The sequence below is a fragment of the Anneissia japonica genome, unplaced genomic scaffold (genome assembly GCF_011630105.1).
Source record: "Anneissia japonica isolate Jap-2015-1 unplaced genomic scaffold, ASM1163010v1 scaffold1881_len754168_cov175, whole genome shotgun sequence".
Taxonomy (NCBI): domain Eukaryota; kingdom Metazoa; phylum Echinodermata; class Crinoidea; order Comatulida; family Comatulidae; genus Anneissia; species Anneissia japonica.
In genome coordinates, this window is record NW_022757845.1 from 713,751 (window position 1) to 741,056 (window position 27,306).

General features: G+C 33.6%; 2 protein-coding genes across 2 annotated transcripts; both read right to left on the bottom strand.

The window, feature by feature from the left end:
• Nucleotides 1–896: 896 nt before the first annotated feature.
• On the bottom strand, nucleotides 897–8,226 carry LOC117124907. Its single transcript, XM_033271246.1, has 3 exons — nucleotides 7,824–8,226; nucleotides 4,042–4,374; nucleotides 897–1,183 (listed from the first exon to the last, which is right to left on the bottom strand). The coding sequence occupies exons 1-3, from the start codon at nucleotides 8,224–8,226 to the stop codon at nucleotides 897–899; spliced, it is 1,023 nt and encodes a 340-aa protein (XP_033127137.1).
• A 1,033-nt stretch (nucleotides 8,227–9,259) lies between these two features.
• LOC117124908 lies at nucleotides 9,260–23,153 on the bottom strand. The gene is made up of 15 exons (XM_033271247.1): nucleotides 23,087–23,153; nucleotides 21,138–21,321; nucleotides 19,402–19,502; nucleotides 18,428–18,519; nucleotides 17,572–17,641; nucleotides 17,223–17,467; nucleotides 16,771–16,860; nucleotides 16,378–16,557; nucleotides 15,802–16,047; nucleotides 14,767–14,961; nucleotides 10,546–10,710; nucleotides 10,115–10,393; nucleotides 9,745–9,825; nucleotides 9,420–9,642; nucleotides 9,260–9,276 (listed from the first exon to the last, which is right to left on the bottom strand). Exons 1-15 carry the CDS (start codon nucleotides 23,151–23,153, stop codon nucleotides 9,260–9,262), a joined length of 2,235 nt encoding a protein of 744 aa, XP_033127138.1.
• Nucleotides 23,154–27,306: the final 4,153 nt, after the last annotated feature.

Consider the following 27,306-nt stretch of genomic DNA (forward strand, 5'->3'; position numbering starts at 1 on the left):
ATATTCACAATATTTGGTTACTTCTATGTTTTAATTATTAGCAGTGACAAATGAGCAGCTAATGAATTTATTTCTTTCTCAAAACAAATACTTATTAAGTAAAACTACAAGAGAGAGAGAGACACACACACACACTAAAAACCCAATTTTGAAAGTAAAATGCCTATCAATAAAAGTATCATCAATCACATTTAAACAAGAGACATTTTTATATGTAATTGTATTTTTACATTAATTAGTCTTTGACCATCACAATGAAGACAGACTTAAGTCACTTAATTAAACTTCTTCATCACTCACTTAAATTGTAGATTAAAATTCCTTGAAAGTGATAAATGGTTTATCCTATTTGATGAGTTCCATACTGCTCATCCATCCACATGGTCGAGAGGTATCATTTTCGCCTCTTGTGCGAAGACCTTGGTTCACACCTATTCAGTGTCAGGTTTTAATTGGAATCTGATCACTTAGTTCCTCGAATATTCATCACATTGAGAGTTACTGAATATACTTGCGTATAAAAGGACCCACGCATAAGACGATCCCAAGTTTGAGAAGATTTTTGGAAGAGTATAATTTTTTTTGCTTTTTGTGGTCCAAAAACTGCATCATAAAAGACGAACATGATTTAAAAAATCTATGCTATTTTAAGCCTCGTCTTATACGCAAATATAACACAGTAGTAAAAACTGATGACTGTAAACTACACAGACTTAATTAAAACTAGCCTTCAAAGCACTGCAATTTTGCAGTGTTTTATTTGGAGTTAGGCTGTTTGTATCCGTACTGTATGTATCTGTAAAAACTTGTAGTTAAACTGGGTGGTTCTGCACTGTGGCTGCCGCGGGTCAATTGTACCAATGTCTTTTAAATTGTACCAATGTCCCTTCATTTGTTTATTTTTGATAGTTTTCCTGGTAATAAATGTTCAGTTCTTTAATGATATCCATTCGTTCAAGTTGGTCCAATGCATGCTTAATCGTTTCGAGATGATTTACATCAGCTCTCTGCCTTTCTCGCCACCGTATCAACATTCCAATACAGGCATCTACAACCGGTGGTGAAAAGTCTACTTGAATTAGATTTATTTCAGATCTCTTCATACCTAGATAAATCCCCAAATCCTTCCAATCATGACCAAGTCGTTCAGAGATAAACAGCATGTCAAGTTCAGCTAAGTAACCTGAGACAGTAAATAATATAGCCATCTTTAACATAATAAAATTGTAATATTTTTTCACGTTGTAGTAATTAGTTTGTTACCACGACAACTAAAAATTGGTTTCAAACTACTGTACTTGTATGTTTTCAGAGAAAAATCATACCGTGGGGCGGCTATGTTTTTACTGCGCAGCGTAAAAGGAGAATTCTAGTTACAACTGAATCAACAATGAGCAACCCAAATTGGAAATTGAAGCAACCACCACAAATAACAATAAAACATATTATTAAAATAATACATATTTTAGAAATTTTATCTCATTACAACATGGAAATTAAATTTGTTATATTTATTTAAAGCTTGAATAACTAGTTATTATGTATAAAAATAAAAAAAATCACAATATTAATATTTTTAATGTTATTAAAAAAGGTGTACCGAAGACACTTTGTCACATGAACAACTGAATAGGGTTAAGAAATATCTATCTGCAATATCGCTGACGATATGTTTCCAGCGGTAAACTTATTTTTACTGCAGTAGTACTGTATTACTACTACTGCTTCTGCTACAACATCAACTCTGGAGAAAAAGAATATTTCAAAGCAAGCATTCTAATCACTAATTTCTTTCTCAAGGACAAAAGTGAAGTGCCTTCTTTCATTCATTCATTCCTTCATTTATTCGATCAATAATCAACAAACAGTGCAGACATAAAATTCAAGGAGGAACAAGGACAAAGAGGATGAGAAAAACATTCAAATTGCAAAAGGTCAAAGGAAAAAAGTTAAAAATGATTAAGGAAAATATTAAAACAAGAATAAAATGTAATTATTAAGATAATTACAATTAAAACTTACAAGATGTTTCTTAACAAATTTACAATAGCGAAGCACAAATCAGGTTCAAAAGTGGAACGTGAAATTTGGATATGGTTTCATAGTCAGATTTGCGAGAAAAACTTCAGCTACCCGTATTTCTCGATTGAGGCGTCTGTGGGAGCTGTAATTTGTATGGCAAGGAGATTGTGCAACCCTTAATTCGTATTAAGGGAATTTACGCCCAGAAACCGTGTAGTTATTAATATTTTGGTTATAATAGAAAATATTCATTTTTTGGTGACGTCACACTCACAATACATTTAGCATGCATACGCCATAAGCTAGATTACGTCAACTTTTCCTGGTAAGGCAAACTATCCTGGCATGCTTTTTCATGGATAAACAAACACCACTGCTTTGCACATGGATGCCTTGTCCTAGCTAGGGATACAAGAGCCACATTGTTAGCATTGTATAATATGTACAAGGTACCTCTGCAACTGAAATATTCTTAGTTATTTGTTATTGTTTTTTAAAATAAATTTTATTTTAATTTATTTCTTTCGAAAGTGTATTTTCTGTCACATATTATTGCATTGTCTAGTTAGGCCTAGCCCTAGTCTTATTACGTATGCCTCATCGTCATCCGCTACACAGTACATCAGTAACGCCCCCTCCCCCATACAGCACATACGTCTGCTGGGCAATAACGTGATTGAACCTTCCTTCCCAGGTGTTCATGTATTGGCATATTGTTAGCTAACCAGTTGTCTGTATTTCTTTGTGAAAATGAGTACCGCAGCATACTCACTTTCACAAAGCATTTGCATCCCCTCTTGGAAAGAGGGAACTTCAAAATAATTGTCTCCATATCTTCACTAATTAAATTAATCACCGTAATTTAGCTTACACTTATGAATTTAGCTAGCGCTTAAAATGTACAATAATCATTTCACTACCCGACAAACTCTGAACTTTATGAGTCATTTGGCCTACATAATAGTTTCATCTTGCTGTACTATATACTCCAACATCACTGGCGCATGGTAACAACCAACTGACTGCAGACCATTCCGGTCACACATTACTCTCCCTAACACAGCACCCCCTAGTTCTGTCACCTCTGGATAAAGTCTCATTAAAATTGTTAAATTGTTTATGATTTTTTCAGTCCAGTTTTTAAGAAGTGCCCCATCTGGGATGAATAAAGATAATATGAAGATTGATATTTTATTCTTTATGACCTGGACTGGATTGTCACAAAGAGCAAATCTTGATCATCAAAACTTTTCCTAATTTTAAAAAACCATACAGATTCTAAGCACAAGTTGGCAGTCTAATGATTTTGATATTGAACATTTACATGGGGGTCGTAGGTTCGATTCCAACCGTAATTACAAGATTTTTAGTACCTATGCTTGAAAGCAGAGGAACCATTCTAATAGCCTGGTGAATGTATGTTCATTTTTATTCAGTAATTAGAAATTACTAAACTTAACCTTGGTTGTAATAAGAGCTGGTTAGACCTACATACATTTTACTTTTGGCCTAGGAGGAGAATTATTATGATTACTTGACCCTTGAGGGAAGTGGTGACTCCAGAAATTTGCTAAAAGGGTATCCGACGGGGTGGGGTCCCTGTTGGCACAGTGGCACCACCACTGCTTGGGGTACGAAACCCCGTGGGGGGAGGTAACAGACACCATTGTGGTCGAATCCCCTTCCCCCAACAATATAAATAAATCAAAATAATGTTATGGATAGGCAAATTATTTTATTCATTTTGACCTGACGACATCATTGTGGCGTCAGATATGATGGTGGGGATTGTGCTGCCACCACTGATGTGGTGCGGGACACTGCCGTGGTGGGTGATAACATCTTTGTGACCAAATTACTGTTTTTTAGCCGACGACGTTTAGAGAAAAATGTTATTGAAATTCATCTGCTTGCATACGACTGTAAAATGCGATGCAACAGATCGCCTAACAATGTTTGTCAGCAATCAGGAAATTAGCATTTGGAGAACAGCAGTATTTTCAATAAATTTTCACTAACCTTCGACTGGTGTTGGTACTTGAGGCTGATTTATCTGAGTTGGTGCAACTTCTGACTCATCACTGTAGCCATGCCTTGCAGATACACGTTGTGCAAGTCCAGCAAGCTTCTGTAGTCTCAAAGTGTGGATCATGATTGGTATTTGGTTTATTGACTGACCATCTCTCCAAGTAACTAGCAATTCTATTATGCGGTCTTCGACTAACCTGTTGTTGTTTGCTATCCTATTTATATCTGTCCACATCTGTCCAAGTCGCAGTCCTAGTCTCCTCCATGATTCAGGTTCCAAATTGTCACAGATGAATAGCAGGTCTTGATCACTGAAGCATTTGGCTATTGGTGGTATACAAGGATCAATGACAATTTTTTGAAAAAAAAACCAGGCATTGTCAAAACATAGTGTATAAATTAAATATATATTTGCTATTTCAAATATAAAGGACATAAAACAGAAAAATAATCATAATCACGAACTACAGCATTTATGTTTCTACATTATATTTAACATTTTATACAACAACCTTGTACTTCATTACAACATGGAAATTAGATTTGTTATATTTATTTAAAGCTTGAATAACTAGTTATTATGTAATAAAATAAAAAAATCACAATATTAATATTTTCAATGTTATTAAAAAAAGGTGTACCAAAGACACTTTGTCACCTGAACAACTGAATAGGGTTAAGAAATATCTATCTGCAATATCGCTGACGATATTTTTGCAGCGGTAAACTTATTTTTACTGCAGTAGAACTGTATTACTACTACTGCTGCTGCAACAACATCAACTCTGTCGCCCTCTGGAGAAACAGAATATTTTGAAGATTTGTATCATTCTAATCACTAATAATTTTTTCTCAAGGACAAAAGTGAAGTGCCTTCTTTATGACCTGGACTGGATTGTCACAAACAGCAAATCTAGATCATCAAAACCTTTTCCTAATTAAAAATCATACAGATACTAAGCACAAGTTGGCGGTCTAATGATTTTGATATTGAACATTTACATGGGGGTAGTAGGATCGATTCCAACTGTAATTACAAGATTTTTGGTACCTATGCTTGAAAGCAGAGGAACCATTCTAATAGCCTGGTGAATGTATGTTCAGTTTTATTCGGTAATTACTAAACTTAACCTTGGTTGTAATAAGAGCTGGTTACACCTACATACATTTTACCTTTGGCCTAGGAGAAGAATTATTATATTACTTGACCCTTGAGGGAAACAGTGGCTCCAGAAATTTGCTGAAAGGGTGTCCAACGGGGTGGGGGTCTCCGTTGGTGCAGTGGCAACACCACTGCTTGGGGTACGAAACCCCGTGGGGGGAGGTAACAGACACCATTGTGGTCGAAACCCCCTTCCCCCCAACAATATAAATAAATCAAAATAATGTTATGGATAGTCTGTTGTCTTATGACATATTTTTTAACTTTGTCAATTTTTTGGGTAGATTCTTGGCAAACATGGCTAAATATATCTAAAAAATTCACTGATTAAGAAAAAAAATGGGTGCCAGTTTTTTTATTCACTTCTAGGGCCTCCATTTTGAATTTCAAAATGACCGCTGCCGAAAATTAGGTTTTAACAAAAAAATTGCAATTCGATCATCGTTTATATATCATACAATAGTCATTTGGGATCAATGGGATCAGTGATGCATAGGGAAGAAAATAAGAACTCCAAAAATAACCCCCTCCCAGAAATCTTGCTCCCCCACACATCTCCACTGGATACTCTTTTGCAAAAAAAAAGTTTTTTCTCAAGTACTCACAAAATTGCTACATATCGCCATATTTTGCCATCTGAATCTCCCTAACTTAATCACTGAGCACTGACACTTAACCTTCGCCCCTTAATTCCACTCTTCCCCACCACCCCGTCCTGGGCCAAGCCCCTCCCCAAACTTCTTTGAAAATTAAAAAATAGAGATAAAAGAGGAAAGGTACAGTGTAATCAAATTTAGGCCTAAGACTGTAAGTGCCATTTCCGGCCATCTAGTTGCCATAGCCACAACATTTTGTTCTTCGGTTTCCACAATGTTATACAGGGGAAAATTTAGGGAGGGGAAACGTTCCCCCTGTTTTGCCACTGTCATCTTTTTTTTGTGTGTTAACAGTGAAAATACACTGATAGTACTGTACATCAATCATGCCATTACTAGACATATATCTGTATAATAAAAATAATAATAATAATAATTTATGCCTATATGAAATTGTTTCCCCCTCGTTTAAAAAAGTCTGATCCTCCCTCTGTGGGATGGTGCCATGAAAACTTTGATACACAAATCCATTCACTCAAATCACTTCTACAAGATTTACACTCTCTGCAGATAAACACTAGCAGTCTGACGATAGTGATGATGCAGCATTCTAATTCAAAAACTCAGACCTTGCGTTCAATTTAGAAAATAAGTATATTTATAGTAGAAACCACGAACTGAATGGTGTAAACATATCTGCTTAAGTTGATGTTGCACATACTTTCCATAATGTCACCTTGTCCTCAGCAAACCAAAAACTCTCAGATCTGATCTGATCTTCCAGTTAAGAATTGATTCGTCAACAGGGGGACTCAAGATTAGGTACTACTGTACGATATTTTTGGCATCATACTGGATCATATCCTAACACTTCTTTAACAAAACAATGCAATGGTTATTAAGAGACCATTTCATGTAAACCCTATTAAGGTTAGCAGGGACTGAATGGGATGAATACTACAACAGTCTGAACATCACCAGCAGTGCTTGTAGCATGCAGTGCTCTGGTGCATGTTATGCACTGCTCTATGGAGTCACAGTTTTAATTCTCAAAAAAGTTTACCTTGTTCTGAAAAATGAAATAAGAGTTGTTAGGTGCTGATGACAAAACCAGTTAAAAAACATTCGACACACTGGTACTGTTCCTGCAAACCTGAGATAAAATGTCCGTACAATTAAGCTCGCAAACAAAAACAGTGAATCATGGTAGTTTAAATCTTCCACCTATATCTTTCAAGAAACAGATAATTCCAGTTAACCTTTATGCTACAAAAGCTCTGTTACAGCACCCCGAACCAACTAACTTGGATCGTAGACTGATGGTCCAAGCAATTAACTTTGTACATTAAGCAGTTTGTTGACTGCCTTTTAAGTAACCAAGAGGTTGTAAACTTGGAAAAAAGACTTGGGTTAATCTTAAAAGACTTGGTGCAGAATCCCCACCAAATTGAGAGCATGAAGAGCCATGGAGCAAATCAGCAAACAACACAAATGAGAGGAGGTCCCTGGTTTGAAGATTAAGAGCATCAGCTGCCAAGGAAGATCACAGCAATTCACATGAACGATGCTGCTGTTTCCCGTAAACTCTCCATTTGGTGGGAAAAAAGTAAATACAAAGATGCTCCAGTGATGCCAGGTAGATGTACAATTTATCTTTAGAAACTGAAACAGCGTTATCACCTTTCGCATGTAGCTATCTGCTCCATTTATACAATGTAAATTTAGTCAGCTGGTACATAATTCACTTTTTTGGGTGGGGGGGGGGGCAACATTTCCGAATTTGTATCACCGACTGAATTGGATTGAAAGTTATAGCCTTTTAGGTTTTTTGAGCATTTGAGTATGGTAGTCATCAATAATAAATGACAGCTTATCTCCAATTATATCCTTTATATAATCTGTATATACAGTACATGAATTTATCTCCTTTTATATATATTGTGTATACATATAATACATATATGCATATGCAAAAGACAACAGACTAGGATAGGCAAATTATTTTATTCACTAACCTTCGACTGGTGTTTGCACTTGAGGCTGATTTATCTGAGTTGGTGCAACTCCTGACTCGTTACTGTAGCCATACCTTGCAGATATACGTTGCGCAAGTCCAGCAAGCTTCTGTAGTCTCAAAGTGTGGATCATGATTGGTATTTGGTTTATTGACTGACCATTTCTCCAAGTAACTAGCAATTCCATTATGCGGTCTTCGACTAACCTGTTGTTGTTTGCTATCCTATTTATATCTGTCCACGTCTGTCCAAGTCGCAGTCCTAGTCTCCTCCATGATTCAGGTTCCAAATTGTCACAGATGAATAGCAGGTCTTGATCACTGAAGCATTCACCTATTGGTGGTATACGAGGATCAAAGACAAGTTTTGAAAAAAAAAACCTGCACAGGCCTATATTCTTCATTTCTATATAGGAAACAATTTATACATAAAGATACCAGTTATTAGGCCTCTTGTCATGATAACTTACCTGCTTGTGTAGTGTCAAGAGGTTCATCCACAGTATCAAACAACTTTTCAGCCAGAGTCCTGAAACCATGCTGTATTAGAGCAGTGCCCAACACTTTACATTGATCAGTTTCACTACTGATCTGTTTCCTCCAATATTCCAAAATGTCTGTGACACCCTTCACAATCTGTGTTTTATCACCACAGAGCATGTTAACTTTTGACCACGCAAGTTCCAACCTGACACCAAATATTTTTCCTTTAATGTTTAATTCCTCAGCCACAGTCTGTATAATGCTGTCATCCACAAAACCTAAGATGAGAAAATTGGAATGTCATATGAAATGTAGTTCCATAACAATCCATTCCATGACAATCCATTCCATTCAAGAAAAAAAGAAATATATAAAAATTCTCAAAGTCACAGAATAAGATATTTAGTAAATTTTCAACATTAAACATTATTTCTGTACCGACTTATATATATCCAGACTTCTCAAGGTGGTTAAATATAGTTCAGTAAAACCCAGTCTTCGAATAGGCCTATCTGTAGTAAATACAAAATTTCTGTAGCACCAATAAATTGGTGCTACAGAACTATTTAACTTTTTCTTAGTTTTCACAATAATTGATAGTATGGTAAATTTTCGTAGGTTTTTTGTCTACTTTCATACATCCTTAATTAGGCAAAACTTCTAGAAACTAAAGGAAATCCATAGCACTTAAAAAGTCTGTATTACTAATGGAAGTGTTTCTCCACACCAAGTATGTGTTATAATTGTCTCTAACTACTCTATTTACATTTAAAAAGTTGTAAACCTACCTTTGGGTTTAGTTACTGCTTGGTGGGACACTGGACATTCTAAGAAATAAATAAAAGTTTCAAGGTAAAAAATATCTTTTCACAATTAGCATTTACAGTTTTCTGTTTAATATTTTCCATTTACAGGGACCAATTTTGCCCAGGGTATTTGTGATGAGCGAATTGGTCAAATACTCTCTTTTTCTGGTAAATGATTATATTTTTTAATTAGCTGATTTAATGTTATATATTAGTGAAAATAATAGGCTTAGGCCTAGTTGTTTGAATAACACTCGATTGTGTAATATATTCACCAACCCACACCTCAATAACAAAAAGGTGCATACCTTGCAATTGCGGCTCATATCCTTCAAATAATCGACGGTAGCGCATCACTTCCATTCTATCGCTTCCACATGGCAGCACATTCTTATTAAACTTGTGCACTATATGCATGTGGGCGTCCTTCATATTTGGACTACATTCACATTGAATGTACTTTGTTAATTCGACTCCGCGTGCACCACTCTGACAAAATACCTTTAAATTCTCTTCTAGAAAACTTAGCACCTAGAGTAGAATAACAGAGATTAAGTATCTGCAATTCATCATAAACAATATCATTTAATTATTTTTTAGAGTATATTTCTCTGAAGTCAATGAAGGCAGTACCTTCTTACATACTGTCGGTGAGGGCTCATCTTCCTCAGGAAGCTGATCAGGTTTGATGATCTTTAATCTGATGATTGTTGTCTGCAAAACATGAATAAGTCTCTGTCATTTAATGTTAAATATAATGTAGAAACATAAGTGCTGTAGTTTGTGATTCTTATAATTTTTCTCTATTTATGTCCTTTATATTTCAAATAGCAAATATTTATTTAATTTATATACTATGTTTTGACAAAGATGATACAGTAATACAATATACAATAATTAAAAAATAATAAAAATCTAAATCTACACAGAAAATCTTGTCATACAAATTTGTAAAAGGATTTAAAACGACGAACTACTGTGTATTATAACTACTGCATTATACCTGGAGCATACGACGATGCTTGATAGTGGCTACATTTAGTACCACATGGTGGAGTTCATCGATGCTCAACTCCACATGCTCATAAGAGAGTTTAGCTTCATTATCTTCTACTTGAAATTTATCGATGAATTTAGTTGCTCCACGTTGGAAGACATCGTCAGGTAAATAGTTGCTGAAGTCATGAAAAATTGAAACTGCACATCTTCCATATCCTGTTGGTGATGAATCTACACGTTTAGGCTTTAAACGTGAAAGGACATAGAAAACACGTTCATCACCCTAAAAAAAAAAAAAAGACAACACCTATACACATAGCAACAATGTGATAAAAATTTAAAAATAGTTTCAAACAAATTATCAGCAATTTTCATATACATTTGAACAGATCAATATAGATAAAATATAAATGACTACAAATATGAACAAATTACCGTTGTAAGCTTTTTCTCACACACCAGTCCAAACTTCTGCATGAGAGATATGAAGAAGTTAAAAGTTTCTTTTGAGAAATTGAACTTCTTCCATAGATGTCTCAACAGACGTTCCTCTAGTATACCGGAGTCCAATCTCCTCCAGGCGTCTCTCAATACTGGTCCCTAAAATTAAATTTTATTTAAAAAAAAAAAAAAAAAAAATCTTGCTCTACATTTTAAATTACAAAAAGAAAAAATATATTACTTTTGAAACTCTGTAATCTGACAAATTATGAATTGTATTTGAAAAAGAAAATACCCGTTAATTACAAACCTATCAGTAGATAGGTCACTTAATCTTCTTTCATATTCATTTTGCTTTGTTCTGTTTCGTTTCATTTATTTTATCATGGAATAAATATATATATATATATATATTTATATACAAGAAACAATCAAATTAAAAATTACAAAAACTAATTTAAAATTCTAGTTAAAATAAAAAAATTCTAAAGGAAGAAAAAGCTTATTATTTTACAAATTTTCTTTTCTATATAATGAAAAAAAAAAGGAAAAACGTTTATGTACCATATACCTGAAGCAGAGATTGTTTGTATTGACATTTGAAACTAGCAATAATCTTTTTTGTTTTAAGTCCAACGATATGTTTTTCCATAACTTGTGTTTAACATATAGAATAGAACGTGATATGAATTTAGACGAGCGCATTTTCGTTTTAATTCAGTGATAGAAAAGCGTGTTAAGTATAAATATCGGATGGTTTAGTAAACAAGAGCGACCGCTCACCAGGTCCACGCGTTCCTCCATGCTTAAATACAGTACAGACGCAAATTATTATATTGGTTTTTTTATTTGTACTAAAAAAAAAACATTATTTAGAATGATGATTTCAACAAAATGAAAATAAATAAATTTGAAAAAAATGAATACAAAGACGTCTTTCAAGCTCATGACATTAAGTTCTTTAGAACACATCCTTAACCGACTGCAATATTCATGTGACGTGGCCTATTAGTGGTAATGGCAATAATGTACAGTAATTTTTATATAATTAGAATGTTTATTTGTACAAGAAAATAAAAACATTATTTGTACAAAGTTAAAATAATTAAAATTGAAAAAAATAAATAAATAAAATGTCTTAAAATTGGGGAAAAAAATTGAATACCAAGACGTGCTTCAAACTCACGACATTAAGTTCTTTACAACACATCCTTAACCGAAGGTCGCTATTGCGAATCGCGCCTCGTTAATTTTCTTATTTAATGAACATAGATAAGAACTGTTTGGAAAAATGAACAAAAAATAAATACGCGATTCAAATTTGTTAAATACGTGATTCGAACTCACGACTTTAAATTCTTTAGAACACATCTTTAACTGACAGCGATGATGCCAATGTTTCTAGAGATTATGCTACTCACATTATTTATATGTGATTTCCAGGACAAGTTACTATCAAGAGCAGCGAGAGCAGCTTAGCTTAGTCGGCTAATCTAGTGGTAGCCACTGTGTGTGCAATACACTCTTCGGAAAGATTGGCTCCTGGTGTGCTGCCCAATCACCACCAGAAGGACCCCACTGGAAATAAGTCTTCTAGACTTTCGTGGGCTATCCTTGGTGTTTACACCAAATAAATCCAATCCAATCCAAGAAATGATAACCCCAAAAATTTAGTTTCACTAACTTACTAGATTTCTTTGTTATCAATATAGATTTTGTGATTACAAATTAATGCTTGGGAGTGTTTGTAAAAATAATACAATTAGTTTTAGAGGTATTAAGGGAATGTTTGTTGATTTTAAACCAATTGGAGACCGTTTTAAGTTCAGAATTTATTTTAGAAAATAACAGATTTATGTTTATACGGGAACAAACGATGTTTGTGTCGTCTCTAAAGAGAAACAATTGAGTTGTGAGCAATTTGGCAAGTCGTTTACATAAACAAGAAATAAAAGAGGGCCCAATAAGGAGCCTTGTGGGATACTGTAAATAACTGAAGAATGTGCTGAATTGTGAGAAAAAAGGAAGTAAATTGTTTGCGGTTGGTGAGGTAAATTTTAATTAGAAGTGGAAGACCTCTGACACCATAGTTATTCAATTTAGCTAAGAGTGTATTATGATCGATGGTGTCAAAGGCCTTACTTAAGTCAAGAAACACAGCAACCCTGGACTCATTATTATTTAGTGCAGATGATACCTAATCACAACGATCAATTATTGGAAGGTTAACGTCAACATTTTTTTTCTAAATCCATAATGATTAGTAAAAAAACTGTCGTGTTTGTTAAAAGATGATTATCATTGTAAATTTAACGTTGGAGAATTTTAGATAAGGAAGGTAATAATGAGAGAGGTCTGTAATTATTAAAATAATGAGGATCATGTTTTTTGTAAATTGGAATGACTTCAGCAATTTTAAGAAAATTAGGAAAGGTACCAGTTTGAAGATGTTAGAAATGTGGGTAAAAGGTTTACTTACAGAATACATGATGTACTTAACAACTCCATTCGAAAATCCCTCAAAAGCAGGACTTTTTTGTTATTATTTCCTAATTAAGGAAATAATTATTGCCTAATTAGGAAATAATCTCATTCTCGTTAATTGGTTGTAAAAAATAGATGACTGATTAGGAGTGTTTAAGAAACTTAAAAACGTCTGGTTTTCCGAGGGTTGTACAATAGATTGAGCAGGATTTTGACCAATATTAGTAAAATAATCGTTAAATTTATCAGCAATGATCGTCGGATTAGTAATTTTAATATCATGAGAAATAAAATGGGAAGGTGGATTAGATTTAGTATTTTTTCCTAGAATAGTATTGATAGTTGGCTAAGTTTTAGATAAGTTAAGATAACGATATACATTAAATTTGTCTGCAGAATATTGTTTATGTACAATGCGAATCAATTTAGTTTATTTCTATAGCGGATACATTTGTTTTTATCGTTTTTACAAGATTTTGTGTATTTTACATAAAGGGCATTTCGAGTATCAATTGATTTGATAATGACCTCTGATATCGATGGCTTTCGTTTTTTACTTAAGTTTCGCTTAATGCCTGAGGTTTTAATATGCAGGTTATAATGGAGGTAATTTTATTGTTAAATAGAGTATATGCGTGATCTGAGTCATCAGAAACACTGTAGACTTCAGACAAGTCAGTGTTTTGAAGATGTAAACATAGGTTGGACATTGAAGTTTCGTCAATCTTTGGTAAGTAGATATAATTGTGCAGTATTAGAAGTATTAGTACCATGCTTTAACAAAAAGGCAGGATAGTGATCAGATGTCTGAAAGTAGTATGTAAGTATGTGTTGTGTCGGTAAGTTTATTGGAAAATATATTGTCAATTAATGTTGAAGTTTTAGTTCGGGGAAAATAATAATTCTAAAATTAATAAATGTCATTCAACAAGTAAAATTATGAAATTTTGTGGGTAATACAATGTTTAACAAGTTTTATTTTTCACAAGGTTTAATATTTGGAAGAGCGCCAGTGTTGACACACTGTGATTTGATTAGGCGCCCTCTATGGGCGGTCTCTCGATACTCCATCTTGGATTGATCAGACCGTTGTTTTGTTGGCTGTAATAAAGCTTTGTTGTACACTACTGCTAGTGTGTCCGATTGTAGTCTTTGTACTGTGGTTGTTTCTTTTCCCCACTGGCGGAGTCCTTTGCAATACAGTAATATTTTCCACATTGTAAATGATGTAATTTAAATTATGTATATGATACTTGCGGCATTGCAATTAGTGTTGAGATTTAGCTAGGTAAGGCCTACCTGGATTTGCTAATAGGTCATAGTACCATTCTAACAGTTATAATTCTGGTTGGGCCAATTCTATACCAATTATTAATTTTTAAAAAATCTATGGCTTAACAACATAGCCTAAAATACAGATTATGCCTAAGAATAGAGTGCGTAAATGAAATTTCATGAAATAACAAACCGAACTAGGCATGTAAAATGCTGGTTATGGTTATATGCGAGTTTTTACAGGTTAATTAAAATTTACAAGTTGAAATAGAACATTTGATTTTTTTCTATACTTTTAAATTAAGTATGTAATACGTTAATATCGTGACATCGAAATTTAAACTTCAGACACTTCATACATACATGCTTTTTTCAGCGGACTTAAATTTGCTGTAGAAGTGATTCAATATATATAAAACTTTATAACATAATAAACAGGTAAATTGTTTAGCTCACCTGTAAGTCAGGGTCTATAACAGTGATTACAGTTTTAAACATATCAACTATTTTCATTAAATCTAAAACAATGTTGCGCTTCAGGTCTTCATCATCAGGAAAGTAAAGGATCTCACCAACGTCATGTAAATACTCAAGGAGCAGTACCCTTTGAGCTTCAACTTTGACCCCACATTGGCTAATTAAATCAATCACCTGATTAAAGAAAAACATAGACAGGGGCTAAATATAAAATGTAATGATATCAATAATACCATTATACAATTTAGAACAATGTTTCCTACATTTTGCGGATTCGGCCACATAAACGTCCCACCCACTTACTGCCGACCAGTCAGATAGATACCATATTCGAAAGACTAAGTTATCATGCTGTTTTTAGTATGAGCATGAACATTCCATCTGTAGCATTGACACTTTTTTTGGTCATGATATTCAAAAGTTCAATTTTAAAGATAATTTTTTTGGCGCAAAATATTTTAAGGTCATATGTACAGGTTAATAATATTATGATCCCGGTAAATGTCCTCATGTTCTTAACTTAACACAGTTGACCTCAGAAAGCGAATGGATGATTTAATTTCTTAAGTCAATAGAGATAATGCAATATGATATTACAATATTGATCAGAATTATTCTTTTTTGCCTTAACTTGCCAACTTTTATGGCACCAATTTCTTTGTATTATAGTGTTCCTAATTAGTTCGCCTAGTAGTATTTGATCATACGACTGTAATATTAAATTGAAGTATAGCCTACATCTTAGCATTTTAGAAAGCGTTAGCATTCTCTGTGATTTCTGGATGTCCAGAATGAAGCACTTATATATACTGATTGTATAATAGCAAAACAATAGCAACATGGAAAATAATAATATTAATATTAATAATAATGAATTTTTTTAAATTATAAAAGTCAATACTCGATGCAGAGCCGAGTATCGAAACTGGGCCCTGCTTAGAAGTAAATGAGGCATATATGATGGTTTTCTTTGAATTCGTCTTGGAAATTAAGGAAATTGAACATATGTCTAACCTTGTTGGTTGGTAAATAGATATTTTTCTGTTTTTTCTTCTGGATTTCATGCTGGACATGCAACCATTTCAAGGGCAAAATTCTGACCATCTTCTTAGCAAATTTGAAGATTTGGCTCATGATGCTAGAAGCATTACTCTTGGAGAATGGTAAGCTATTCTCAATAGCAAAGAAAGTTGAGAATACCATTGCTTCATAAGGTTTGCCTGCCAATGCTTGTCGAATTTTACAGAATATTTCTTCGGCCTGAAATATAACATGATTGATCATGCAATTTGTGTAAATTAATTATGTATGCAGTTGGCTGGGAGATGGGAGAACAAAGCTGCAGCTTACATTTAATGAAATAATTGGATGTGTCCTCATGACCAACAACTCTTTTTCGACAGTGGCGGAGATTCCAGTGGGACAGGGTGTACACCCGTACTAAACTATGAGTTTAGTCCGTTACTCCATTACTTGGTAGGTTGTTGTCCTACTAGAACCAATTATGTCCATACAGATTACTACAATGTTTGCCAAAACAAATCTGATCTACATTTACATACTGTAGATTATAATCAGCACTGTAATTACCTTATTTTTCTGTTCTTGTTCGTTTCCTTTGAGGCTGCCTAGGTGTGTACCTATCACTAATACTGACGGTGAAAGTTGGCTATCATCCAATTTTGAATCTGGTCTACTGTTTGTATATACTGAACGAATCCAGTACAGAATGAACTCGAGGTTTGTCATTCTATGTTCGTACATTTTACCCTGAAAATACATAGCACATGATTAATAAAGGAAAACAAGTAATTTTCAACTGGGTATACGTGTGATAGCGCCTCTCTATGCTAACAATGACATTTATTGGTGTTTCTTCTGATTTCCAGAGGGCCACACACAATAACGAAAACATAATTAAATTCAGAATACATTTTAGTGTAATGTGACAAATTAAATACCAAATATAATTAAATAAATTACAGTTGTTGGATCTCTAACTTTAGCAGGAGCATCAAGGTCATCTTCCAGATTGAATACCACACAAACAATGGCAAATGACACCAGAAATATCTACAAAAAAATATTTACCTTATAACGGTTAAATACTCTATAAAAGACTTGAAAACAAGTTTTATTTAATATACCCATTATATTAAGAGTATAATTAGTCTGTCAAGTATCTATGCAGCACTCAATACAGAACAGAATTTGAATTCGTTCATTCCTTTCTCCATCCGATTACATAACAACAATTGCTAAATTCTTATAGTTGCATATATTTCTATTTTTGACTTAGTGTATAGTATATTTATGCTTTTATATTTTTTTATGACTTTTTACTTTTGTATTTTACTTTATGCGATTATTGCCTAAAATGCGTTTCCGCAAGGACAAAATAAATCTGAATCTGAATTTGTTTTCGAAAACTTTACTCGTTGTATCACATGGTATATTGGCTGGCCTCCAAAATCCCAGATGTTCATAATAAAATCTTTGCCAGATTTTTGCCATTCAGTTGTTGCTTCTCCTTTGAACTTTATTTGATTCATCCTCTCCTGAACTTTACTGGCGATTTTTTCAGGAACTGTATCAATCGGTTGTGTCTGTGTATTTTTACGTCTTTTTTTTCTCTCTGGCTCTGTTCCCACACTTCTGGAGCCTCCCGATGATGATTGTCCTTAGAATTAATAAAAACTAAAAGTTGCATCACTTAAAATAAAAGTTCTCATGAGTTAAAATTCTACAGGACATAGGCCTATAGCAGCAAAGAGAGGGCCTTACCTTCAATATTGTCTGTTGACATCTCTGCTTTATCTACGATATCTGGTGATATCTTGGTATTATTTGCAATCTACAAAGGTCAAATAATATTTTAACAAAAACTACAGCATCAGCAGCAGAAACAAACATTAATTTTAATATCAAATTATTTGGCATTAGCACAGCTGTTTTAATTGTGGATCAAGCCTCAATTATCTACAACACATCAATGACCAAATTACAGTTCCAAAATTCGAGCATAACTTTTGAAAACATTCTGTAAATGCTCATAAATTAATAGGTATGGATACTTTTTTAAGAAATTGTCTATAAACAGGCATTATTTGTCGGTGCATTACAGTTGCTGTTCTTCAATTACTATGACAATCCCATAACAAAGATCAAGTGTATATTTTGATAACAAATTTGTCCATTATGTTCACAAAGAAAAAAAATATTAATGTATTTTTTCTAAGAATTGTCCAAAAATAGGCATTTTTTGTTGGAGCACTGTGGTTAATTTTCTTTCATTACTCTGACAAATCCTATGCTTGCATTTATATTTTAGTGCCCTTGAGCAATGAGACATGTATAATTATTTGATCAATCTGATCAGTATTATGACATTAATTTTTTTCTGAAAAATTAGATGACTGACACAAATCTACAAAATGTATAATGTATTGAAGTTGTTTCAAAAAATTAACTTTTATATGCGGTATTATATGCATTAAAACATTATTTTTGTATGGCATTCAGGAGCTACTCTCTTTTTTTATTGTTCTTCACAAACATTGATGACTTATCTACAATTTAGAGACAGCTTTGCAAAAGGCTGTTAAAATTGGCATTTTAGCAAATTTTAGTAACTACTAACTGCTACTGGCACTTTATTTCCTCTTTCTTTCTCTGATAATTCTTTCACAATTGCATCTACCATTTTTTCCTCATAGATGCCAGTAGCTCCGGCTGTTGAGAACAAAAATCATTTATTTGAACAAAATATATTATAATTATCCAAGTTTATTGGTGTAGAATATAGAATACGGTAATGATATAAGCATTTAAGGCAGAGGTTCTCAACTATATAGCAATAAACATCAAAATTGTTCATTGAATACATTTGAAGGGAAGAGGTGTACTATGGTGCGTAGCGCCATTCAAAAGCCGCTGGTCAGGGGAGGGTTTGAAAAACTTTTTGAAAATAATAAGCTACCAGATGCTCATACAGAGCATCTTGACCAAAGAAAGTTACCCTTGTGTTTGGTAATGCAAATGTCAAAATGTTATTTATCACACAATTGGTTGCTGGCGATCGCTACAATTTGGGAGACAAGTTTAGAAATCTAGACACAAGCCTAACAGAAAAATATTATTTTCGGCTTGTTAATGTTCCGCGGTCAGCTAATGGAGAACCCCTGATTTAAGGTAGTATAGTGTTTTCTTGTTAAATGATTAATTTTTGAAGTCGACATTAAATTAGTAAATAAGAAACACTTGATTAATTCAAACAAATATTAGCCAACTTTAAACAAATTAAAACATATAGGTGGATTCAAAGGAGGCCAGTCAGCGCACGCATCCCCACCCTAGTCTTTTTTTTTCAAAATTGGAGGAAAAAAAATTTACAATCAAATTTTTAGTCTGACACTGCAATTTTTTTTGACTATCTCAAAGTGCCCTAGACGTAAAAATATTGTGCCCCAGCCTCAATCATGGTGGGATTAAAGTGGTCTTCTTTCTATAGGCCAATTGCAAAATTGACTTCCTGTGTCCTCTATTGTGAATTCCTAGGTCTGCCACTGAAACATGTAGATAGACACGTTTTTTGTGTATATTTAAATTCCTTACACTGATCTGTTTCCTTCCAATATAATTCATCGCTTGACTCCTGGGGGATCACGGTTCGTGTGTTTGCTATTGCGTCAGTGATATCCTCATTTGCATTGAAACTAAATCAGAATAAAAGTAAAAAACTATAAATCATTGCTTTCAAAATTAAATAAAACTAGTATTAGAAGGGAGCTCCATCCACAAAAATTCTCAATATTTTCTGCTTCCGTACATTAAAAAATTGATTTTGAAAATTTGTACAAGTTTGATTGCTTATTCAAAATTTGTAAATACAGTTCGCCCTTCAATTCGAGACTACCTTTTTGGACGTGAAAATTTGGGGTGGTCTCGGGGTTGGTCTCCAATTTGAGGCAGTGGCAGATCCAGCGGGGAGGGGGCATGAGGGCACGTTTCCCCCGTCAGTCAAGCCGAAAAATAAAAAAGAGGGAGAAAAATTTTAGTTAGAGAGAGGAAAGAGGAAAAAAGGAGTGCACCCATGATTTCAGTGGTGATCCAGCAGTAGGTGAAGGAGAGCCTGATTATTTACCACTTATTTACATCAGCCATGGTGGGGCTGAGGTGGGCGTGGCGGCGTAAACTTCATGTTGTGCCCCCCCACCACCACAATCAGAAATCCTCTGGATCGCCCCTGAGAGGGCTAGCTTTGTATTAATAAAATGTTGAAGATTGCTATTTGGGTCTTTGGAAAAGTGGTCTCGAATTAGAGGGGTCTCGAAATTGGAGAGGTCTTGAATTGGTAAGCCTATGTACTAGTGAAAATTGAATTTTGGAATTTGAGCATTAAACTAGAATTTTCTCCTGCCCCAATATTGGAGTAATATTTACCTACTGCATATGTTAGTTCGTATAAACCAATCTTGTCAATTTCGAGAATTTATCCAATTTCGAGAATTTATCCAATCCAATTTCGAGAATTTATCCAATTTCGAGAATTTATCCAATTTCGAGAATTTATCCAATTTTGTTGTGGCTTTTATTTTAATTGTTCTGGTATATGTATGAATATACTGTATTGTCCGTTTTAATGAAACTGTTCTATAGTTTTAAAGTTCTTCTAGGCCTACTACTTTACTTCTCTGTTCTGGAAGTTTTTGAATAAATTGAAACTGAACTTAATTGAAAGTGAAAATTGAATTTTGGAATTTGAGCATTAAACCAGAATTTTCTCCTGCCCCAAATCTTTGGAGTGAATATTGGAGTAATATTTACCTACTGCATGTGTTAGTTCGTATAAACCAATCTTGTCAATTTCGACCCTTAACCATGGTGATTTCTTTTTCTTCGTTTTTCCTGCACTTTCATAGGATTCTAATTCATTCACTAACATTGCATCATGAAACAACATTGGGAACATATACTATTGTTTTAGTTACATTTCTGCTGATTTCATATTATAAAGGAATTGCATTAGCATTGCAAATTATTGCTATTAATTAGTTCTAATTCTACTGTGACTAATTATGTCAATAAAAATAAAATTATAAAGAATTAATGTATATGTCATCGTTATATGAAAACATGCCAAAAAAACCCTATTAATGGAAGAATTTCACATTTTTGGTTATTGTCCCCTGAATAGGGTACCCCTATTCAGGGAACACCCTCATTAAGGGGACACTATTTTTGGTCCTGAAGGTGTCCCCCTAATATGGGTTCTACTGTATTAAAAATGTAAATGCTATTAAAGATATTATTTCAAACTGTGAAATCGTTTATAAAAATATCGAACTTACGGATGCTTTAAAAATGACCCTATAGTAGATGTCTTGCCAACTCTCTCAAGGCCGAGGAAAATTGTTGTTCCATGATTAACCTCTGTTTCACCCTCAGATAGAGCTTCATTAAAAGCTTTCTGTGCTTTTGGTCCACGTGCTAATATTTCTATTGGTATTTCCACCATGGCTTTCGAATCTACATCTACATAGTAACGAGACATAAACATATTATTGTTAAGGCCTAAAATAATATTGCTATTTGTTGTGCAGGTTGACTCTCCTCCTAATTATTAAAATAATACATATGAATAGTTTTACAACTATAACATTTCTGTCTTCAGTATTCTTAATGAAGGGCTGTGATGATAAAACTATTGTATTTTCAAGCATTAAAAATGGAACAATTCATCTAGGTACATAATCATTTCTAAATATATTTATCTTGAATGTATAGCTTTTTAAATCCAATGTGTTTCAATCCATTGTACTTCTCAAAGCTTTTTTTTTTCACAATCCTCAAATTGCGACTATGCCTCTGTATTGTCTTTTTCCTACTGTACGCAGATAGATCAACCCATAGAATTGGGAATGGTATATGGTACAAAGTATCGTTTTGTTGCAGAGGTTATAATTTAGCTCACTGAAATTTCCAAATTTCTTAACCAAGGCCTAGGTTTTTCGCCCTACATGAGCTGGTTGGACTATACGTATATATTTGTTCATGAGTTAATATGCCTGAATGGATCCATTCAAAGGAAATATTAATAAATATTTTGGGGTAAGGTCCGTGTAACTGACGACAGCAAAGAAATATTGTATCCGTATCCAACCAGTCCGTCTAAAACCAGTTTGCGGAATTCCAATTCGCCCAGTCAACTCTGTCGACGCCACGCCTGGTGCCATCGATTTAATAGTGAATTAATTTTATGCTACCGAAAATTTTAATGTTTCTTTAAAATTCATTCGGTAAAATGGGATTTGGCAAAGTTGGTTTCGCATTTTTCAGTTGTCAATATCAAACTGGCTTTCGGCAAATTGGAATCAGCAATCTGGGATTCGGCAAACTGGGTTTCGGTATTCTGGCCAAGACCCCTTGTATCTAGTAGGTGGTCATTTTGAATTGGTAGATGTCAAAACTTTGCACTGCTTTTTTATTTTTCTATTTTTTTTTTAAATATAGGCCTAAACATCATGGATATTTTGTGTCAAGTTTCATGCTTTGGTAATAAAATGCATAACTTGGAACTTGGCCATTATTGGCTCTTAGCTGCAGGAATAATCGAGATGACAAAGATTTTTTTTTAGACCTTACACACTTTTGCTCGGTCCTACGAGTGGTAGTTTCTAAATACCCTAAATTCAAGCGAGGGAAGTGTGGCTACAATACTCTGCGCTTGGACCCTACTTAACGGTCGGTCAGGTGCAATGTAAAAGAGTACTAATACGATTAGTAGATAGAGGGCGCTACCTATACTATTGTAAACATGATTATACTTATAATATTATTATAGCATCACCAATGTTATTGCTTACAATTAATCACGATAGGACAAAATAAAATAATTTGTTAGAGTTTAATATAATTCAATTGTAGCTAATTTGTCAAGTATGAATCTGCGATCACTCACTCCAATTAAGACAGTCACACTAAGATATTTTACGTTTAATGCTCAAAACAAATTAAGGGTATTTATTCAATCAGATAGTATTAATTGCCTGTAGATAGCCGCAAAAAGAAAATCATCTTCATTTGCATGACCCAGCAAACTCATGAATCGCTTTCCTGACACAACCCTAAATCAATGTACTCTAACTAGCATGCTATGGTGAGAGAAATATGACATTAGAAATAATAATTATAAACAATCTTCTTTGATTTGTTTTCATTTGGATTAAATGAAATTTATTTATTATATAATATTTTAACAATAATATTAACAGCTACAGTAAAATGATATTGATAATACCTTTTGTTAGAGCTTCAACCGCATGAAAGAGTCCCTGACGCTCCAAACGGTCAATGAATTCCGCCATCTTACTTTCACAAATTATCATTTGGTTTTCTAGATCACTAATCATACTCCACTGGTCTTCATATTTTTTCAGTAATACATTATAACATTTATCGATCATATTTACATGTTCGTAAAACAGTGACATTCCAAACTTAATGATTTTTTGCCTGTGGCTTGTGAATTTTGAGATTATTTTATTCCTAATATTTGGCAATGATGGCATAATAGTATCTTTAATTTGATATAGCAAACCAAATGAGTTTGTAACCTTTATGGTATCAAAGAGGATAGAGATATCGCTTGAATTCAGAACACCAGAAACAATCAACGCATCCAACAGGTTCTTTGTCGATGAAGATCTATCTAATTGAGTATTTGACAAACAGTCTCTGTACAAAACTTTCAGCATACTAACGTATCCACACTGGTCATAAAATTTACTGACAATCCACAACAGCTGGTTGAAAGTGTTAGGAGAGACTACTAAGTAGTAAACAAACAAAGGACTTGTCATAAACACAATAAATCTAAAACTCAATATTACAAAATATATAAAAATATAATATCAACAACATTTGGACCAGATATATATGAAAATATAAATAGGAAAAATATGTAGAACATAATGTAGTCATATTTATCCATCGTAATCTTTGTAATCATTAATATCATCAAAATAAGCATCATTGTCTTCATTGTCATTTTATTATCATCATCAACCTCAAATTGGTATCATCATCAGATTATCATCATCATTATTTTAATAAAATATTTATTAAAATATAGTAAACCCCTCTTTTGGGACACCGTTATTAATGGGACATTTTTTTGACCACGAAACGTGGGAATGCATATCTTTAAACACTAACGTCAGCCCGTATTCAGTTACACCTGTAATAGAGTTTCACTCTTTTGGGTCTGGAAGGTTTCCCTATAATAAGGGTTCTACTGTATTATATCATCATCATCATAATACTTAGTAGTATCAACATCATTATTGCCATTTCCTTTAAAAGCATGATCATAATTATCCCCCTCATCAGTAATTTCCATACCATTTGTTCATCACTGTCTTCATAATCAATGTTGTAGGCTACTATGGCATTGGTTTGTTTTCTAATTATTTTTTTTAATTGCCATTAGAATTTATTGTCAGTGCTTTGATCATTATCAGTGTTCAATGTTGTACATAAAGCTTGAATATTTCAACATCAATATATCGAGCTGTGAAAGAAAGTGATTCTTTGGGATATTTTCTGGATATATATTAAGACTTTTAGCCTACGTTCAGTCAGATTTTGATATAAAAAAAAAACTTCTTAACATTTCTTGTAACAAATAAAGAAAGGGTGTTGAAGATTAACTTTTTATTTATTCATTTCATGACACATTGAGCAATAACATAACATTTTGTATTTGTCTCTATGCGTTAAAGATATAAAGAAATATCAAAACAGCATTATAATTTATTATATACCTGTATGTACTAATGAACATGGCAATTCTTTTTAAAATTACTAATAAGTGTTTCGATATTCACATATAAATCGTTAAAAAAAACTTTGACTTTAAACAGATAAAAATCGATCAGAGAAACATGAGATTTATGCAGGATGAAAACTGACATTGAGACTGACAGACTTGAAAGTCCACCACCTACGTAGTCATGTAGCCAGACTATGGCAAATTATAATAGGTCCTATATAATAGTTGCTTAATGACCTAAATAATTATGTGGTAGTTTGCCGGCTAATATTATATAAGTCTATTAGGTAACATTAGGCCATAATATACGTTGGCAATATAATATGATTAGGTTATAATGTCAGAAAATGGCACATTGCAGCAACGTACTAATATTATTTAGTTAGAAATTACATTCTAAATACGTAATGGTTCTACAAAAATGCTTTGAACACCAAACAGTAATGTTACCAAAAGTTATTATGACGGATTGTTAGCTGGGGAAAAACACAAAATTAGGAGCCTGGATATAATTTATGAAGCTTGAGACTGCACAGATAGTGATATCATTGTCAAAACTACAGTATGCCATATAGGCCTACTGTACACGCCAATCGCTTTAACAACTGTTATAATGGTTAAGTCAAGTATTTTCTGTGAAAATCTTCTACGCAATCATATATGTAAAAAGTTAATTATTTGCACAATAAGAAAATTGATAATTCTCTTTATTTACCTTCACTAGATTGAGATTCCATGTTGATCTTTCTTCTTTTCTTTCCAACTTTATGTTCTAAAAAGTGGTAATAATGGCTTTAGAGAATTTTGTTCATATGTTTTAGGTCTACAAATGATTTATTTTTAAGACACAGGGTGGTGTTTGATGAAAACTTATGAGCAGTTAAAACTGTAAAACACAGATTTTTGAATATCAAAAAACTGAAGAAAATTTACCCATCAGTTTGTTTACATTTTTATAAATCTCTACCTTATTACCCATGCAGGTGTTTAACATTAAACAAATCAATCATAGTCTTAGGGAAATCGGTTGTATAACATGTTAAAAAGATTTTTTATTCCCTCTGAAGGCTGACTACTGTATAACAATGCATTCCATATATTGTAAACCATCAACAAAACATTCCTTTCTATACATTTTGTTTTGTAAATTTTACTAAGGTGTTTGATCGACTTGTCGACATAAGTGAATCAGTTTAAAAAAAATAATTTACATAAGAGCAAATTTTCTTTTTACTTTCATTCTTCCAGTTTTTAAATAATCAATTGAATTACCTTTTAATAATCAAACAAAAATAATGTAACTAGCTCCTTATTAAGAAATCACTTACAGCAACGTACTGTACAATCTGCATTTTTTTCCCCTGAAATAGTGAGCCCTGGGCCCCTGACAGGGAAAAATCCAATCATTACTTTTGGAAACATGCTTTGAAAATACATTTTTACAGTCTGAGAGTAACATTTCAAATCGTAGTAAAGGTGAGGTATGAGCCTTCTTGGACCCCAGACTCCACCCCCACCCCCCCCCGCCCCCCACTGCTCTTACAATCAAGAATATTGTACCTCTCAACAGGGAATCTCTGGCAATGCCAAGACCTGTGCCTCGTCAATTTATGTGGTTTCCATTTTATAATAGGCGTACTGTTTAAACCATAGTGGAAGAGGCATCACACATACACACACACACACACACACACACCATAATCAATGACTACATACACACCAGTAATTATGGTAATTACTTGTAAGTTCATAGTATATAAGAAAGTTAGTAGCTAATTATGATACTTATGGTACTTAAATAGATGCAGATTAATAAATTAATTCCAACAATTTTGGTTTATTGACCTCAAGGAAACTAAATTGTTGTCTATTGCTTGAAACCTCCACCGCCCAAAAAGCCAGTGAATGACAAAAGCGACGGTATTAGCTGTTTTGCATAAACACCCCTTTCAATGTTTTGATTATGTAGCATGCAAACAGTACATATGCTGCTTTGCATGCATAAAAAAACCCTCTCGATGGTTTGATCATGTCCATAGGTCCATGGTTTGATTACCTTAATAGCGATGAAGCCTGAAGTGCTCCACTAGTAGAGTAGACAAAATAGGCAAAACTTTAGCAATATACAGTTAAGAAAGGTCTTGGGTTTAGTTTTTGCCATATTTAACACTAAAAACATTGATTACCGATTACGTTGATCTCTTTGTGAGCACCGCTTGTATAGGCATGCTTTACACATCAGGAAGGTGGTGGGTGGGCGAAATCTTGAGAAGTGCGCCATAACTAGGGGTTCGAAATGGTGGAAGTGGGTTCGAAGGTGCAGAGGGGGACTCGATGACTAAGTGAGGGAAACTAATAAATGGTGATATTATGAGGTAGTTTTTACTAGGCCTACTTGAGTGATTTTTTTTTTGCACTGTTTCAAGTCCCAACAAAGCTATAGCTATAACAACCTCGTGGCACTCTCAGACAAACTTTAATTATGATTTTTCTTTTTTCTCCATTTCTTTTATAATTTTAGAGGGCTCTCTCCCCTTGAATCCACCATTGTGAAATTATAATTTTTCTTGTCCTTTACATCTGTAGGCCTACAATCACTGGAGCTGATAATTTCCAACAGATTTCGTAGCACATTATTAAAAATCAACGGGTAGAAGAGCGGGCAAAAAAATGTATAATGCATACTA